Here is an 18,887-nt window from a genome sequence, read left to right as displayed (position 1 = left end):
TAATACCGAAAGTACGATAGAAATGGATAACATTGGTAATTGGTCATAGTAATTGGTATTATAATAATAGATACTGAGAGTGGGGTATTTGTCTCACTGCCACACCACCACCACCTTTACTCTATGCACACCACGGAGTACAAACTATGGGAATACCGAGTAGTTACCCACTATTTTTGAAAAACTGGTCAAGTGCGAGTCGGATCTTCACACAAAAGGGTTCCGCACCATCGTACAAGATATTATATATTTTTTTAATTTAACTGACATGGCAGCCAATTTGAAATTTTTAATACTTTTGGTTATAGCGGCAACTCACCTCTCTAGGTCAGATTTCTACCTTCTCCGGTTTATGAGGTACAGCACGCTGACAAACAGACAGACGAACAGCGGAGTTATATATATCTATTATATCTACTTGTTTGAATAGTCAAGGTTTTAATACGTCTTATACCACAGATCATGGATCTAATATACATTCGTGCCACTGATATATTGTTCTGCTGAGACTTATACAACAAATTATCAACTCTGCAATTGACATTGACAGTTTTTAAAATAACCTTACTCATCTTTTATTATCGTGAAATCAATTTTCTTTATTAAATATAGCTATAATAAGTACATTAGTACAGTAAACATTTAAATTCGAAGTCACTGTTGTCGTTATCAGTGTATTTGATAAAGTAACTTCTGTGGTAAGTTTTCATTTTAAATCAGAAAATTCTAGCTTTTCTCGTTAAACACTAAAATGAAGCATGAATGCCGAATGCAGCTTCGTGCAGGCTTCCCGATTAAAGATAACAGCAATTTGCAAAGTACCCCTAAACCTAAGTAAACCTGCCTCATTCAAGCTATATTGGCTTGTCACTAGAACACCACACTGGCAAATCGTAGCTACTGTGAAGCAAAATCGTGTTCATGCGAATGCTGTGTAATTAGGAGTATTTCATAAACTGCCATTGCCACATCCAGGTGAATTTAGTCAACACTTTGTCAGTTCTCTGTTAACATACATAATATGCAAAATTAAGTACTTACAGTAATTAGCGACCCACCCTTGTTTTGCATTGCAATTTGTGTAATTTTTCAAAAAAAATATTTTGTACAAACCTTGTCTTGGAAATTATTAAAAAAAATCAGCAAATCTGTCAAGCTCTCCTCATTTCTCAAGTGATCTTTCATACATGCGGCAATTGATTTTTATTTAAGTACTTATATAGATTAAATACTTGGTTCCTATATTGTATACTAACTGACCCGGCGAACTTCCGCCTAAACACGTCACTCAATTGTTTTGCCTTCCCGGAACCCCTCCACTAACACCTAAACTTTTTGGACTTTTTCAGGCAATTTTTTAAATTTTTCTCCGTACGAACCATCCTCGTAATTCAAGGAATTATAAAAAAAGAATTAGCGAAATCGGTTCAGCTGTTCTCGAGATTTGCGCTTAGCAACACGTTCAGCGATTCATTTATTATTTGAAAGACTTAAAGAACAATAAGTAGGTAACAAAAAAATACAAAAATAATTCACCTAAGGAATTTTTCAATACTATATTTATAAAACAAAACACATAAATAGAAAGTCAGCCCATACTTATTTCATTTGAATATAAATTATTTTCAACATATTTTGTTGTCTCATACACATCTGACAAGAAACAAATATGTCCTATATATCTATCTAATATATCCTACAAATATTTAACGGTAAGTAGCACCACATCACTATTAAAGAGCTGTAAAAAACAGGCAACACTCAAATATCATTTTTGTCTCTGGGATAAAAAAAATTACTATGTTGTATTTTAGATATTTTTATGAAAGAGCACAGTAATTGTTTTCTGGTACAGAAACAGTTGAAACAGTTTTATTTTTAACTGAAGACCTTTATTTAGATTACAAATATAAAATTCTTTTGAGACTGTCTTCTCGAACTGTGGTTTCGTACAGTATTTTTCATTGCTAGTGGAGAGTAGTGGACAGTAAAGCAATTTTTATTGCTGCTGCAGTGGGGAGCAGTGGATGAAACCACATGTATTATTACTACAATTATTATTAAAATATTTTATTTAATGTAATATTTTTTAAACAGAACCATGTCAGAGCAGAATGTTGGATCAGCTCCTTCTGCCACAAGTGTGGCTGAGGAGCAGAGATCTGCCAGCATCACTGCAGGCTCTGGTGGTAAGTCAGTCAAACTTATTTATGGAAAAATAATCTATATATATAAAAGAAAAAGGTGACTGACTGACTGACTGACTGATCTATCAACGCACAGCTCAAACTACTGGACGGATCGGGCTGAAATTTGGCATGCAGACAGCTATTATGACGTAGGCATCTCCTAAGAAAGGATTTTTTAAAATTCAACCCCTAACGGTGTGAAATAGGGGTTTGAAGTTTGTGTAGTCCACGCGGACGAAGTCGCGAGCATAAGCTAGTCAAAATAATAAAAGGGAAAGGTGACTGGCTGACTGACTGATCTATCAACTCACAGCTCAAACTACTGAACGGATCGGGCTGAAATTTGGCATGCAGATAGCTATTATGATGAAGGCATCCGCTAAGAAAGGATTTTTGAAAATTCAACCCCTAAGGGAGTGAAATATTTTTTGAGCTATTGATGTAGCTTGTGATTATGTACTATGTTAGCCAAGGGTTGCTTTTTTCCACAAATATTTACTTTATAAAACCTTTCTTATTGAGTCACAAATTAGGCAAATGCGTCTCACAAATTATTTATTTAATAATTTGCATCTAATAATGTTTAATAATTAATAATTTATAATATACAACAAAGGTCTTTGTAGTAAATATGTTTAATATCTATAATGATTACATAAAGGATCTGAAGAGAAAGTGTATGGAGGCTGTGAGGGCCCGGACGCAATGTATGTGAAGCTGGTGTCCTCGGATGGCCACGAGTTCATTGTTAAGAGGGAGCATGCCCTGACATCAGGCACTATTAAAGCTATGTTGAGTGGCCCTGGACAGTTTGCAGAGAATGAGGCTAATGAAGTCAACTTTAGGGAAATTCCGTAAGTTGCTGTTTACTTACATTTGATTACATTTGATTACATTGTTCATATATATTATGAACAAAAGTCTACAAAAGACGAAAAATCTTAATTTATAGGTTCAATTTTTCGAAATTTCCACTGGACAGGGAATAAAGAGGGTTTATATTTTAATCTTAACTCATTCTCAAGGCCTACCTCTGCAGGCCTCGAGAATGATTTATGAACTGGATTATAAATCTTGCTATAGTTTATGGGAGTGCCTTAATATTACAGAGAGTCAACAAAAATTTTGCACTAAGGCTTGAGAGTTGTTATTTCTCATTGTTAGGAGTTGTTGTTTCCTGTGAGGATGCAATAAATCAAAAGCCTGTTTTTATATACTTTGCAGATCACACGTCCTTCAAAAGGTATGCATGTACTTCACATACAAGGTGCGTTACACAAACTCTTCCACTGAGATCCCAGAGTTTCCCATCGCCCCAGAGATCGCCCTCGAACTTCTCATGGCTGCCAACTTCCTCGACTGTTAGTTGATATTAAACAGAAAATGTGTTACAACTGAATCCTCATGTATCTTTTTTGGCTGCTGACTTGTTTCAATCTCTGTGAATTGTTAAATAAAATCACGATCACACAAATAAAATGAATTAGTAACTAATAAATTTTGGTGGTATGTCCCACCAATTTCAACATTTTGTACAAAAAATAGGTAAGGCTGTGGATACACCTGTAAGTTTTAATCACGTAAGTAGCATACATGATTAACTTACGACAAATTTACGAATGTGATATATGTATAAATTTACTAATGTAAACACTCTTATAAGTAAATTTACATTAGTAAATATGTTGTCAAATAATCACGTAAGCTACTTACGTGAGTAAAACTTACAGGTGTAATCGCGGCCTAAAATGTTGGTGTTACTGTGTTACACAACAACTCCAAAAATTGTCTAATACAAAATACTTTAAGTTCATTATTATAATACTATGTAGTTCTTGAATAGGTATTTTTTTCATTTATAAAAAATAAGCATTTTCCGCTGAGCTTTTTTTCAATAAAAATATTAATGCATCCAACATCATCTTGATTAACCTATCGCCTCTCAGAATTACAGTACGCGGCCGACAGTAATGTACATCAGCCTTTAGAATGACATTCCGGCTTTGTAGAGCGTTTTCTCTGTCACTCGTACCCATATGACGTTTTGTCGGTCTCAACGTCAGGGACAACACTACAAATCTGCTATCTCCTATAGGTCGATGTACATTACTATCGGCCGCGTACTGTAAAAGGATTTGGGTATAGTCCACCACGCTGGTCAAGTGTAGATTGGCAGACTTCACGTATCTTTTAGAACATTATGGAGAATTCTCAGGCATGCAGGTTGCCTCAGGACGTTTCCCTTCACTGTTAAAGCAAGTGATATATTTTGATTGTTTAAATTAAAACACATAGCTCCGAAAAGTTGAATGCGTGTTCGGGGTCGAAACCCGGAGCCCTAGGAGGCCGACGCGACGATTAGGCTATCACCGCTGTTTTTATATTAAGTAATCACTAATAAAGTGTTCGTCCACAAAGCTTTCAAACAGCGCGAGTTTCGCCGACCTTCGGACAAAATTATTATTATAGTTTAGCCAATTTAGACAAATTACACCTCAACCTTAAAGAATCCATCTATCCGTTGGTGAAAGCTACATTAAAATCCAGGCAGTAGTTTCCGAGTTTAGCGCGAAACAAACTCGGTTAATAATAAGTACCTAGCTAGTGATATATTTTTTAATACGAGTCAACATAATTACAGTCCTTTAACAGCGAATTAGTTTTGTCACTAATGTTTGTAACTAGAGATTTTTTTAAATAAATTATAAACTTGACTGTTGATAGTTTTTTTTCATTTCTTAATTACTTGCCTACCTTTTTACCGCCGCCCTACCGCTTTATTACATTTTAACTTTAAGCTTGGCGTCGTGAATCAATTGGATGAGTTATAGGTATTTAGAATGTCCAAATAAAACGAAAAATTTAGACCTGTCCTTTATTCAGTTTAATGCATAAACAAAATCTGGTCCACGTCATATAGGATATTTAAAATAATCTCGGGCAGCTCAACTACGATACATGGACGACACTACGAGCCTGCTTACATACCATACACTTTGGAATGAATCCTGCTTACTCTAAACACATTACTAAAACAACTTTACAAATCAATGAAAACTCATCAAATAAATAAATTCTGATATAATAATTAAATTGTACAACTAATCAAATCAATCTATCTCTACAAAATTCCATCTTGAGATCTACGCTTATAATAAAACTTTGGATAAAAATTAAAATAATTAATTATGGACAATCGATTAGTTTTGTACATTTTTACAAAGAAAATATTATATTTCAGCACTGATTGTTTATGTACAAACAAACTATGAGTCATCTAAAAGTAAAAAAAATAATAAAATTACACAAATATTAATTACTTATAAGTAGGTATATTGTTACTGCCTTCAATATTGAAGTCAGTGAAATGAACGGATGAGCGAAAATTATCGATGTAAATTTTAAAATGAATTACTGTGAATTTTATAGTTCGTTAGTACATAAATACTCAATGTATTTTCACTAAATACTGAGTACGAATTTGTCGAGAAACTTAAATGCACAGTTGTGACAATTGTACGCAGTTAACTAAAATATTATATACCTTTAATACAGTAAGATTACAAAATAATATTTTTATGATAAACATTAAATAATTATAAGTAATACGATTATATTAATTGTTTTGAGGCAGATTTGATTCTGTTTCCAACAACAACCTATCTTTCTGGATAGCAAGGAGAGCTATAAAAATAATATGTTATTAAACTTTTTTAATATTCTGCTAAATTTTACTGCACCTAGTGAAGAACATTTTTAATGCAAATTATTCAAAACTTTTAAAATTCTTTTAAAATATTTTCAAAAATTGCAGTTCAAACTTACAGTAATTATTTTTAGTTAAAGCATTGACTTTATCCAGAAAGATCAGTTTACCATACATGAACATTTACACATTATGCCAAAAATATAAAATTTGTATGAAAATAATTGCGTAACCTACATTATTAGGTGCAAATCGTGGAATGCGTTTATGCTTTACACGTGCGATCGAGAAAATCTTAACGAGTAAACGGTACAAAGTATACTAATAACTGCTTGGATAAAATCTAGCCGAAATTCGGCACCGCGGAATTTTGCGAGCGGAATCCTACTCCAACCACGCTGCGACAAATCTGAGCGGAAATTCCGCTTCAGTTCTAAGACGTTGACTAAAGAAGTAACAGTTGCACTAGGTTGGTAAACTTAGCGAATTTTCGCGCCAACCGGCAGTTTTGCGGACGTGCGAAAAAACGCATGTCGACGGGCGTCTTGTTCACCCAGATATGGTGCAGTTAGTCTTAACCAGGGTTGGCATTGTAACTTGTTTTTAAATATGAAAACTTTTTCAACCCTGATTTTAAACGACATGTACACGTAGAACTCCGCGTGCGCCTTTCCTCTCGGGAAGATCCACCAGTTTGTCCCCTGGCCTAAGGTCATTTATTGGCAATAATATCACTAATCAATATTATTATTATCAATCGGTTACGAGGCAGTCTGAGGAAATGTTTTATCTACAAGGAGGGACTTAGAAACAGATGATGGGCGGGAGGTAAGGGTTACCAAGTATCTATTTAACCACTCTCAGGGAGAGAAAATGAAACGTACAGGTGGTAGGGGAGATGCAGCAGATATTGTAAGATATGCGTTAACTTTAGCTCTATTTTTATCAAATATTGGTTTTGTTGTGCTTCACATTTTTCGTCGTTTAAAGTGGCAGACTTTACCAGATAAGGCATTAGACCTGTCATTATTACCTCAAGCAGAAGATAATGCTAATGTGCGTGAAGTACTTTGTGAGGTAAATGTCCAGGGTCATCTGGAAGTGGCTTCTGCAAAGAAATTCGAATCACTATATGCTTACTCATATTCTCATACTGAAGGTACTTTCACAGGAGGATTTTCAGAACAAATGGGTAACGTTAGCAACTTACATCAATTTGCAGATGAATTGATGAATGCTGAGCCTAATTTTGGTAATGATGGTAATGTTAATGGTGGGTACAGGGCTAGGTATGAAGCTTTATTTAATGAGATTTCTCGTCTGTTGTCTCCGTTATTAAATGGAAACCGTCTACTCTTGAACAATGAAGCTAAATTTCAGGCTTTGTTGCGTGGGATATTTCAAAGTTGCGATAATCCTGCCAAGGTAATTATTGAGTTCCAGCTACAGAGAGGAAGGAAAATAGACCTAGTATTATCAAAATCTGCGGAAAATGATGATACTCACCCAATTGGAATAGAGTTGAAGTATGCTAACACCGCAGGGCAAGTTGGACGAAAAGTGAGGAGGCAGATCAACAGTTAGGTGAATATGAATCTTGCAGAGGATGCAAGCGTATTACTGGGGGAGATGCGATGGTTTTATTGTACGCTATATTGAATACTGCAGCGCAAGAAGGGAATAATCTTATATCGATAGGAGGATTTCGTCAAGCATCTGGGTTTTCTAGGTAACCTTATAACTAATATAAGTACTAAAGATAAAGTGGCTTATGAGTAAAATTATGTATCAAGCTCTGATGTACAGTCCCAGAGTGTGATGGTATAATAAAATGTGAGAAAAAAATACCATCAAGGAAGGAATTATGGGACAAATATTACATGGATGCGCCAAAACAACAGAGACGATTCGTAGAGCAATACAAAATAGTAAAGAGAGCATAGCAAAGCTCTCTAAATACTATAACCTCAACCCCAAAATTATTGTGAAGTGGAAAAAGCGCTTATTTGCCAGAGATGCTGATATGGGTCCAAAGCATGCAAGATCAACTGTTTTAACTTTAGAAGAGGAGGCTATAATCGTCGCATTCCGTCTCTATTAGATGCCTGTCTCTACGCTTTGCAAACCTCAATCCCACACTTAACTCGCTCTAGTCTACATCGTTGTTTACAGAGGCACAGCATTAGCAGACTACCAGATGTTGATGGTGAAGTTAAACCAAAAAAGACATTTAAACAATATCCTATAGGCTATTTCCATATTGATATTGCTGAAGTTAGAACTGAGGAGGGCAAATTACATTTGTTTGTTGCTATTGATAGGACATCCAAATTTACCTATGTTGAGTTGCGTAACAGTGCTACAAAACCCATAGCTGCTGAGTTCTTACGTAATTTGATTAGAATTTTACCGTATAAAATCCATACTATTTTGACAGATAACGGTATACAATTTACAAACCAGAAGCGTCATAAGTATGCTTTCCAACATATATTTGATAGTTTGCGAAGATAATGTTATTGAACATCGTTTGACAAAAGTTAGCCATCCTTGGACGAATGGGCAAGTCGAGCGTATGAATAAAACTTTAAAGGATGCTACAGTTAAGAAGTATTACTATCAATCGCACCAGCAACTTAAAGAACACCTTTATAACTTTGTTATGGCTTATAATTATGCAAAGAGACTCAAAACTCTTAAGGGTCTTACTCCTTATGAATTTATATGTTATCAGTGGACACAGTCTCCAGAATTATTTATACTAAATCCACACCATCACACTCTGGGACCATACACCTAGGTCAAGAAAAAGGTAGACTAGAAGGTATCCAAATCGGTCATGAAAAAGGCAGAGCTGAAGGTAAGCAGGAAGGTAGGGAAGAGGGCAAAAAACAGGCTAAAATAGCTGTAATTAGAAACTTACTTAAAGCCGGCTTATCTGTTGACTTGATAGCCCAATCTATTGGACTTTCTAAAGCTGAAATTTTAAAACTCAAGAAAGAAATAGCTTAAAAATTTGGTGATCTTGTTAATTGATTATCTATTGTTGTATCACTTAAATAAGTTTCAGGATTATCGTCTATTACGTCATCAGTTTCTTGCCCGTTTTCGCTCCAGTTTACGGTACTCTTTCCGGGTTTTTCTCTTAATTTTAGAATCACCTTGTTGTAAACTACCCAAGTTTTGTTCTTGCTCCGTTTTACCGGATGAATTACTCGATGCATTAGTTACTTTGTCTCCTTTACTAATATTCTGTTTATCTAAGAAAATAGGAGAAGCTTTTTTAACTTGTTCATGTAATATATCAGATATCTTATAACGACCATTTTTGATGAGATTGTTTAAATATTTTGTTTTGTTTCCCTCTTTATCAAAACAAAGGTCATGCAATCTTTCAAAAATAGAACAAACATCAATTCCTACTCCATGTAGTATTCTAGATAAATCTTTCGGCGTAAAAAGCTTTTTCTCGGCCAAGAAGTGATTTAAATAATTTTCTTCATTAAAACAAACTTTATGAAAGTTTCTTAAAACAAATGTGGCATTATTTCCCGACATGGATAATATATTAGATAAATCACTTGGCGTAAAACCTGCCTTACGAAAGTTACCTAAAAGCTGTGTTTCGTTTCCTTTCTCATCAAAACAAACATCATGAAAATTTTTTAAAGCAGGGCAAATATTAGCTCCTGCTCCATGTAATATCTTAGATAAGTTACTCAGCGTAAAACTTTCTTTCTTGCTTAAGAAACGATTTAAGTATCTTTTTGTGTCTCCTATAAAACAAAAATCATGAAACCTCTTCAGACTCTTTTCTAGATTATTCTTTGCTCCACTCAACATACTACATAAATTACCCGGCCTAAAACCTACCTTACAGAAATCATCTAAAAGTTTTGTTCTTTTTCCTTCATCATTAAAACAGACATTATGCAATCTTTTTAAGATAGAAGAAGCACGAGCTCCTGTTCCACATAATGCAGAGGATAAGTTACTTGGCCTAAAGCCTGCTTTATAGAAATCATCTAAAAGTTTTGTTCTTTTTCCTTCATCATTAAAACAGACATTATGCAATTTTTCAAAGGCATATCTAGCTCTAGTTCCTGCTTTACTTAAAATACTGGATAAGTTTCTTGGCTTAAAGCTTTTTTCTCCACCTTTTTCCTCAATACAAAAGTGCTTTAAATGCTGTTTTCTATTTCCTTGCTCATCAAAAAAAGTATCAAATAGTTCTTTAAAAGCTTTAGAAGCATTAGCTCCTGCTCCATGCAAAATACTGGATATATTAGTTAGACTCATTCCGTCTTTTTCTAAAAATTTTAAATATTGAGTTTTATTTCCTTCTTCATCAAACCACAGATCATACAAACTTTTGAAAGCTGCTGCAGCATTAACTCCTGCTCCATTCAAAATACTAGACATATTAGTTAGGTTTATCCCTTTTTCTTCTAGAGTTTTTAAGTATTGAGTTTTATTTCCTTCTTCATCAAACCACAGACCATATAAGTCTTTGAAAGCTGTTACAGCATTAGTACCTACTCCATGCAAAATACTGGATATATTAGCTAGATTTATTCCCTCTTTTTCTAGGGTTTTTAAATATTGAGTTTTATTTCCTTCTTCACCAAACCATAGGTAATATAAATTTTTAAAAGCTGTTGCAGCATTAGCTCCTGCTCCGCCTAAAATATTGGACATATTAGTTAGACTTACTCCTTCTTTGTCTAGAGTTTTTAAACATTGAGTTTTATTTCCTTCTTCATCAAGCCAAAGGTCATATAAGTCTTTGAAAGCTGTTGCAATATTAGTTCCTGATCCACCTAAAATACTGGACATATTAGTTAGATCTATTCCTTTTTCTTCCAGAATTTTCAGATGTTGAGTTTTATTTCCTTTCACGTCAAACCATAGATTATATAAGTTTTTAAAAGCTGTTGCAGCATTAGTTCCTACTCCATGCAAGATATTAGACATATTAGTTAGACTTATTCCTTCTTCTTCTAGAGTTTTCAGATATTGAGTTTTATTCCTGTCTTCATCAAACCACAGATCATATAAGCCTTTAAATGCTTTTGTAGCATTAGCTCCTACTCCATGCAAAATACTGGACATATTAGTTAGACTTATTCCTTCTTCTTCTAGAGTTTTCAGATATTGAGTTTTATTCCCGTCTTCATCAAACCACAGATCATATAAGCCTTTAAATGCTTTTGTAGCATTAGCTCCTACTCCATGCAAAATACTGGACATATTAGTTAGATCTATTCCTTCCTCTTCTAGAGTTTTTAGATATTGAGTTTTATTCCCATCTTCATCAAACCACAGATCATATAAGCCTTTAAATGCTGTTGCAGCATTAGCCCCAGCCCCACTTAAAATACTGGACATATTAGTTAAATTTATTTTTTCTTCTCCTAGAGTTTTTAAATATTGAGTTTTATTCCCATCTTCATCAAACCACAGATCATACAAGCCTTTAAATGCTGTTGCAGCATTAGCCCCAGCCCCACTTAAAATACTGGACATATTAGTTAAATTTATTTTTTCTTCTCCTAGAGTTTTTAAATATTGAGTTTCATTCCCATCTTTATCAAACCATAGATCATGTAAGTCTTTAAATGCCGTAGAAGCTTTAGCTCTTGCTCCACTTAAAATACTAGACGTGCTAGCCAAATTTACTCCTTTTCTTTCTAGAGTTTTTAAATATTGAGTTTTATTTCCTTCTTCATCAAACCACAGATCATATAAGTCTTTAAACGCTGTGGGAGCTTTACCTCTTGCTCTATTCAAAATACTAGATATATTAGCTAGATTTATTCCCTCTTTTTCTAGGGTTTTTAAATATTGAGTTTTGTTTCCCTCTTTGTCAAACCATAGACCATATAAGCCTTTAAATGCTGTAGGAGCTTTACCTCTCGCTCCGCCTAAGATACTGGACACATTAGTTAAGCTTATTCCTTCTTTTTTCATGACTTTCAGATATTTTTTTCCTTCTCCTTTAATTAAAAAACTTAAGAACTGATTAAATGCAGGTGTTCCTTTTTTACCAACCACACTTTTAGCAAATTTAATTTCTTCATCAGTGTTTTTATTTTGAATTTTCTGATAACTAGATCTATTATTTTTTATATCTTCCAAAAGCTTTTCCATTATTCCTTTCGTAACAGGGTCAAATTCATGAGATTCTGACCAACGTAACGCTACTTCATGTAATTTCTCGTAATTATATGGAATATCAGACTTACCTATCTCATTTCTAATAACACTATTCAAATTTTCCCTATTAGGTTGGTTAACTGCAAGTATTAGTTTATCTAAAAATTTCTCTTTTATTTCTATTTCATTCTCATCAGAGAGTCTTCCTTTCTCTTCTTCTTTATGCAAAGAAGGTGGAAGCTTTAATAGACTTAAAAGTTTCTCTCTTGTTGTTCCTTCTTGCACAAATTGATAAAGACCATTCCCATTTATACACGAATAATTTCTTAAAATTTTATATCTTTTTTCTCGAATATCTATACTATCAAAGTTTAAAGGATAAGAATCTTTAGATTGCCCTTTTTTTAATTTTTTTTCTTCTGTAAGGTCTAGATCTGCATCAGTATAGATAATAAAATATTTTATATCCTTATCATTTTCTAATTTTTCAATGAAAAGAGTAAAACATTTATTAATAGAAAACGTATTCTTTCTTTCCTGTCTTTTGGAGGGAAATAACTGATCATAACCAATATTACTATCTGCATTATGAGCTTTTACATAAGTAACTCTATCTTTATAATTAATAGTAATATTATTAGATGTATCACGGCTTTTTTCCTCAAAACTCATGGAAAGCATGTTTTTATTCAAGAACATTTCATGCAAGAAGAGTATTAATAAATTGAATTCATATATAACTCCAGATATATAATTCTTAAGTTTTTTATCCTTTTCTGGAGCTGTTAAATCACACAATATTCTTTCTTGTAATGCTATATAATCGTCTTGAACTTTACTATTTTTTTTTATTTCGTTTTTAACGATGTTGCTCAGTTCTTCTCTATTAGGCTGATTAACTGCAAGTACTAATTTATCCAAAAATGCTTCTTTTGTTTCTTTTTCAAACTCTTGAGAAAGTTTTCTCCCTTTTATTGCTTTTCGCATAGCAGGAGAAAATCCTAATTGTCCTAAAAGTTCTTCTCTTGTTGCCTCATCCTGCAAAAATTGATAAAAACCACTCCCTTGCGTATTATCATTTGTAAACAAAAAGTCTTTTAAAATGTCACATTCCTCTGTATTTATGCTATCAAATTTAAAAGGATAAAAATTTCTCAACTGTCCTTTTTTTAATTCCTTTTTTTCTGTAAGATCCAAGCCTGAATTAGTATAGACAATAAGATATTCTACATTATTTGATAAACTACCTGATTTAGAGATTAGATGTTTAACAAAACTACCAAAGTAACTATTAATAGAAGAACTTCGTCTTTCTTTAGTAAATAATTTAGCATAGCTAATATCATTATCTATACAATATTCGTCTACATTTTCAATTCGTATATGAATAGACTTCTTTTCGTAACGAAGAACAATATTACTAAACATATCAATTTCAGAATCTTCAAACGCTAATGACAATGAAGGATATTTATGTTCATACGTAGACTTTCTAAGTGAGCAAAGCACTGACAAGTCTAATCGATACATAAGCCCTATCAAATGATGAGGAATGTATTGCTTAGTTTGACAAGTATTATCTAATTCATTCTGTTTAGGTTCATCTTGTAAATCACTAGGGAATTCTAAATCTTCATTACTAGTAACATTGACATCCATGCGCACCCTTTTTGGTGCTTTATTATCTTTGTCTGTGACAGAACGTCCACGTTTTTTACTCGTTTTATGATTTTCCTTACTTGGACTTCTTGAGCAACCACTTTGTTTGTATGTGGGGTTTTCAATATCTTGTAATGGTGTAGAAATGTAAGATTGAGAAATATTGTTTGAATTTGAACCTACCACATTACCGTAAGCTTGCTCTCTAGAAACTTTTATGCTTCTCCTTATATCTTTTTCAATATTACTAAGAAGTGGTACAAAATGGTTCCTGTAATTCACTATGTAAATAATATTATTACCTGTACCTACCTTACCTTTAGTAACATATAATCCATCTATCTCTTTATCTCTCAATTCTATAGTCCTAACTTTCACGCCATACTTTTCGCATATCATTTTTCCTTCAATTTCAGGTCTTCCCCATATAGCGTTTTCCAACTTTAGAATTTTTATTTCTGAATCAGAGCTTGTATTTTCAATGTCTTCTGCAGTAAATTCAATACGCGGAATATATTCACAAAGTTTTTCACCTTCTCCTTTTAAAGCACTACCCAGCCATGAACCTTTTTTTGATTGACTAACTTGTTGTGCATATTGCTTAAAATTTTCCCGCAAAGACTTTACACTAAATCCTTTACTACCTGCAATCAGACCTTTATCCTTTAGCTCGTTCAATCCTTGAGCTATGGAATCAAAGAAACAATCCCCTTCACCTATAGCAGCTCCTATCTTAAAGCCCTCAGGCAATTTCTTCCTTAGTGTCTCTAAAAGTTGATTAAGCTTCTTTTTTTCCTCTTCATTCTTTGCATTTTTTATCCCATTGAAAATGGAAATAGGTTCTCTAGTAACAAAATCTGACTTTTCTAGAGTGCTCTTACTATTAGGTGATTTACCGGACTCTTCATTCCCTGCTAACATATTGAATCGCTATACTAAACTATTTACATGATAGTTGAAAAAATCAACAAAGTAAAGTTATCTTTTTATGATTAATAACATTATTTCAATAGGTATATATTTCAATATTTTTTGTCATTAAATTAATAATATGGTCGCTTTTGTTTAATTAAAAATAATAACCGTGAGAACATTTTTCTTTGGGATGGGATGGTCTATCACTCAATACGTGCGAACTTTTCTATATAATAATTCTACTATACCATAAAAGCAGCTATATTAGCCTACTTTTACTACATTTACATATGAACTAACTTACCTAACTTTGTTGCAAAGATTGCAAGTTCCTATTTTCATAACCCTACTTTTACGTAGCTTGTTCTCACAAAGATACGATCTTTTTGGGATCTTTGAAGAAGTAAATAATTGAAATCTTTGTAATACTTGGTTGCAATGTTTTTTAGAGACAAAAGGTATTTTCCTATATCTGAATACAATAAATTTGTAATTCTGAATTTAATTAAACTGTTAAAATGTTAACAGTTTAATTAAATTCAGAATTACAAATTCTGATTCTTAAATTTTTTGATAAAATTTTTCGCATCGCTCTCAAAGTCTACAGCCACAGCGTGAAGTCAGTTGTGATTTGCCCTTTTTCGACAAATAATAGACCGTGTTTAAGCGTTTTCTCTAGAGACCTTTCCTGCATAAAGTGGGGCGTCCTTCAGCACGATGGAACGACGATATAACGATATAAGTCTGACAACCGGGTATAGTGGCGCGGGAAGACCTATGTCCAACAGCGGATGTCCAAGGTTGACAAGCATTTGTGTTATACCTATTACTGTAGTAATCCTGTGACTCTAAAAAGGTTACTTCTTTTTGACAAAGATTTGTCACTAAGAAAAGAAGAAACCTTTTTAGAACCGGGCGCGGAAGCAACCGGCTGAGCTTTCAGTTGCCCACAAGATGGTATGTTATTGGTGCATATTGTAACTTTTTACGATTAAATACGAAAAAAAAATTAAGGGGTTATTCAAGGGGCGGACAACAAATTCCTGAAAGGCCGGCAACGCATCGGCAGTTGTGGTGCGAATGCCCATGGGCGGCGGTAATCACTTAACATCAGGTTACCCGCCTGCTCGTTTGCTATATCTATAAGAAAAAGCAACTGGTGAATTTCTTGTCGGCTCTTCTCAGTAGAATCTTCATTTCGTACCGGTGGTAGAGACATTAGTTGTTGTCCTACATTAAATAAGTAAATTTTGATGTTGACTTTCACAGCCTTACCTATATCGGGTCCTATCGCCAGCTCGACAGGTATCGCCCAGCCGGAGCCGAGCGCGCCCGTGAACGTCTCGCGATCGTATCCGTAATGCGTGTGCATCGTTTCCAGGTACTTCAGCATGCAGTCAGTGTCACTTAAGTTGGCCACCTAAAAATAGATACATACCTATTGCGTTTTAATGTAATTTCCAATCGTATTTTTTACTACACAATGATAAGGAGTTTCTTGAATAAGTATATAAGAAATCGGTCCCGGTGTGAGCCAAGATGGCAGTGAATCTCCGTTCGGGGATCTTCTAGGGTATGTGAAAAGTTTTTCGTGCGGAGTAGCGTTTGTTGCCGTACACAGGAGAGAGCGGACACAATGCAATGCGTCCTTCATTCAGTACTATTTCCCAATTTTCAACCGATAATCCCTTTGACCGAAGGCTGAGTTGAATAGTTCGCCAGAGCGTTCCGTTAAGTCGTTCCACTTGGCCATTACCCTGGGGGTTATAGGGCGTCGTTCTGGACGAGGCTATGTTTGACTGCCGTAGAAATGATTTGACCTCTTCGGACATGAATGACGACCCTCTATCACTATGAATGTAGAGAGGTTGGCCAAATGTCAGAAAAAGATCTTTCAGGCAAGTAATGACGGTGGCTGAGGTCATATCCTTACATGCGTAAGCAAAAGGAAACCGACTGTACTCATCAATAATCGTAAGTATGTACTTGTTGGCTGTTTTAGAAGGCAGTGGTCCTTTAAAATCTATGTTGATCCGTTCAAACGGCGACGTAGCTTTTATCAATTGACCCTTGACCTTTAGAAACCTCGGTTTTATTTCGGCGCAGGTAGGGCACGAAGCGGTCATCTCCTTGACATCATTAGCTGAATAGGGCAAGTTTTTAGATCTTACCCAGTGATACATTCTGGTTACTCCCGGGTGGCAGAGTGCGTTATGTAGTTCTTTCAACTTGTTTATATTCATGTAGGCGCATACGCGAGATAGAGCGTCCGCAGCAGCGTTTTCAGCGCCTGGTCTATAAACTATATCGTACTTGAAGCAAGACAGTTCTAATCGCCAACGTTGGATCTTCTCATTTTTTATTTTACTGTTATGATTTTGATTGAACATGAAAGCTACCGATTGTTGGTCTGTTATAAGAAGAAAATGTCTACCAATCAGGAAGTGTCTCCATTTCTTTAGGCTCTCTACTATCGCACAAGCCTCTTTCTCGATTGAGGATTGTTTGCATTCCAAGTTATTCAACGTCCGAGAGAAAAAAGCAACTGGTCTTCCATGTTGAGTCAGCGTAGCCCCTAGCGCGAATTCCGAAGCGTCTGTTTCGACTGTAAACATTTCATTGTCGTTAATGGCTACTAGAGCGGCTGCCTTAATATCTTGCTTGAGTTCTTCAAAGCACTTGAGCGCATCAGGTGGCAACGGGAAAGTAGTCACATATGTAAGTGGCTTTATTTTTTCGGAGAAACGCGCAATCCATTTAGCGTAATGAGCTAGCATCCCTAGGACTCGTTTTAGTTTACTTGTTTTAGTTGGAGCGGGAAGCTCTAGAAGAGGTTTTAGTCTTTCCGGGTCAGGACTGATTGTATTATTTTCAACAGTATATCCAAGCAAGTTGATTTTAGTCTTATTGAAAACACTCTTCTGTTCGTTTAGAGTTAAATGAAATTTATTGGCGGCGTCCATAAAGCGTTTTAGATTGTGGTCATGATCCCTTTGATCTTTGCCGCAGACGGTTACATCGTCTAAGTAGGCGAACGTTCCTCCTAATTTCTCTTCTGTTATGATGAAGTCCAGAGTTCGTTGAAAAGCTGCAACGCCATTAGTCACGCCAAATGGAATGCGTGTAAATTGGTACAATTTGCCGCATGCTTCGAAAGCTGTATATATCTTTTCATTTTCTAAGATGGGCACTTGATGATATGCGCTCTTTAAGTCGATTTGACTGAACACTTTAAATCTTGATACGTTGCTCACGACTGATTCTATGCTTGGCAAGGGGAAGGCATCCAGTTCGGTGAATTTGTTTATTGTCCTGGAGTAATCAATGACAAGTCGTTTTCGATGAACTCCTCCTCCCGCTACGAGGACTTGAGCATATAAATTTCTTCGTGTTAGCATTTCGGAAACCGGTCATAGAAAGCTGCTGAGTGTTTACAATTTTAAATTTCAAACTAACCAAATTTAAGAGATAATGTAGTCTAGTTAAATTAAGCAGCAGATAAGACATTAAAAATTATGCTTTGAGGTCAAATAATCATACAAAATTCCATCTTAAAATTCTTCGTAAGGAAGACATTCAGAACAACAAGTTTTACATGATTTAAATATATTATTACTACATGGATAACTTTTATATAGCGGCATACCTTTTGTAAGTCTACTTGCTTTGTCTTCTATTACAGGAAACTACTGATAACACTTTCCAATTTCACGATAATAACAACAAACAAACAAACATAAAATCGAAACAATAATCGAAACTATTGACACGATTGACACCCATTAGATACCATAGACAAAAAATGTTATAAAACCATAGGCTATGGTCAAACTTTAAATTTTAAAACCATTGTAAGTTGAAACGAGCGACGATGTTTTAATTTTGTTATTAAATGAATTAGAAAATAGATAGGTATAGTTAGTAAGCAAAGTACAGCATAATGTTAGCCTCAGGTGTTGTTTTAATAGCATTTTTATTATTTTTCTTTTTTCAATATCCATAAACTAGGGATTGTGTCAATGTCATGATGACATTGATAATTGATATTATTGACGAAAGCCATAAAGCAAATTAAGAAGAAGAAGACATACCTATTTTTCCATTGTCGTTGATTCTTGTTAAAAGTTTGTCGAATTTGTGTCAAAAAAATTGTTTTCCTTTCCAATTTAATACAACGAGATTACATTAATAAGTCGCAATCGCAAACGCAAACAATCGTAGATAGGTAAAGTCGTGTGGTCGTGTGTACAGTTACTTTTCTC

The 18,887-nt window shown here is 34.5% G+C and overlaps 2 protein-coding genes across 8 annotated transcripts in view; one reads left to right on the top strand and one right to left on the bottom strand.

Moving 5' to 3' along the window:
* Nucleotides 1-533: 533 nt before the first annotated feature.
* LOC117983407 (elongin-C-like) lies at nt 534-4,908 on the top strand. 3 transcript variants are annotated; one of them, XM_069499915.1, is made up of 4 exons: nt 534-698; nt 2,098-2,186; nt 2,851-3,043; nt 3,414-4,908. In XM_069499915.1, exons 2-4 carry the CDS (start codon nt 2,102-2,104, stop codon nt 3,553-3,555), a joined length of 420 nt encoding a protein of 139 aa, XP_069356016.1. In that variant the 5' UTR covers nt 534-698; nt 2,098-2,101; the 3' UTR covers nt 3,556-4,908. The 3 variants fall into 3 exon arrangements, with proteins under 3 accessions (XP_069356016.1, XP_069356015.1, XP_034825838.1); XM_069499914.1 differs by having other exon boundaries at nt 536-702; nt 2,098-2,189; XM_034969947.2 differs by having other exon boundaries at nt 538-698; nt 2,098-2,189.
* The window catches only part of LOC138402606 (uncharacterized), a 179,519-nt gene continuing 165,528 nt past the window's right edge, over nt 4,897-18,887 (bottom strand). Inside the window, exons 1-3 of one of the 5 annotated variants that reach the window (XM_069499852.1) lie at nt 18,717-18,848; nt 15,901-16,045; nt 4,897-14,624 (exon numbers count right to left, since the gene is read on the bottom strand). In XM_069499852.1, the coding sequence (XP_069355953.1) occupies nt 8,986-14,624; nt 15,901-16,018 (5,757 nt within the window). In that variant the 5' untranslated portion in view covers nt 16,019-16,045; nt 18,717-18,848 and the 3' untranslated portion in view covers nt 4,897-8,985. Of the gene's footprint in view, nt 15,766-15,900; nt 16,046-18,271; nt 18,401-18,716; nt 18,849-18,887 lie in introns of those variants that run through there. The other 4 variants (XM_069499854.1, XM_069499851.1, XM_069499853.1 and 1 more) reach the window with 4 other exon arrangements.

The sequence above is a fragment of the Maniola hyperantus genome, chromosome 7 (genome assembly GCF_902806685.2).
Source record: "Maniola hyperantus chromosome 7, iAphHyp1.2, whole genome shotgun sequence".
Taxonomy (NCBI): domain Eukaryota; kingdom Metazoa; phylum Arthropoda; class Insecta; order Lepidoptera; family Nymphalidae; genus Maniola; species Maniola hyperantus.
This window is presented reverse-complemented; position numbering and strand designations above follow the sequence as displayed.

Excerpts from the sequence above, each read along its gene's own strand:
- LOC117983407 (XM_069499914.1), top strand. The coding sequence starts at position 2,102 with ATGTCAGAGCAGAATGTTGGATCAGCTCCTTCTGCCACAAGTGTGGCT. Across the intron at positions 2,190-2,850 it reads CATCACTGCAGGCTCTGGTG|GATCTGAAGAGAAAGTGTAT; the intron begins GTAAGTCAGTCA and ends GATTACATAAAG. Across the intron at positions 3,044-3,413 it reads GTCAACTTTAGGGAAATTCC|ATCACACGTCCTTCAAAAGG; the intron begins GTAAGTTGCTGT and ends TATACTTTGCAG.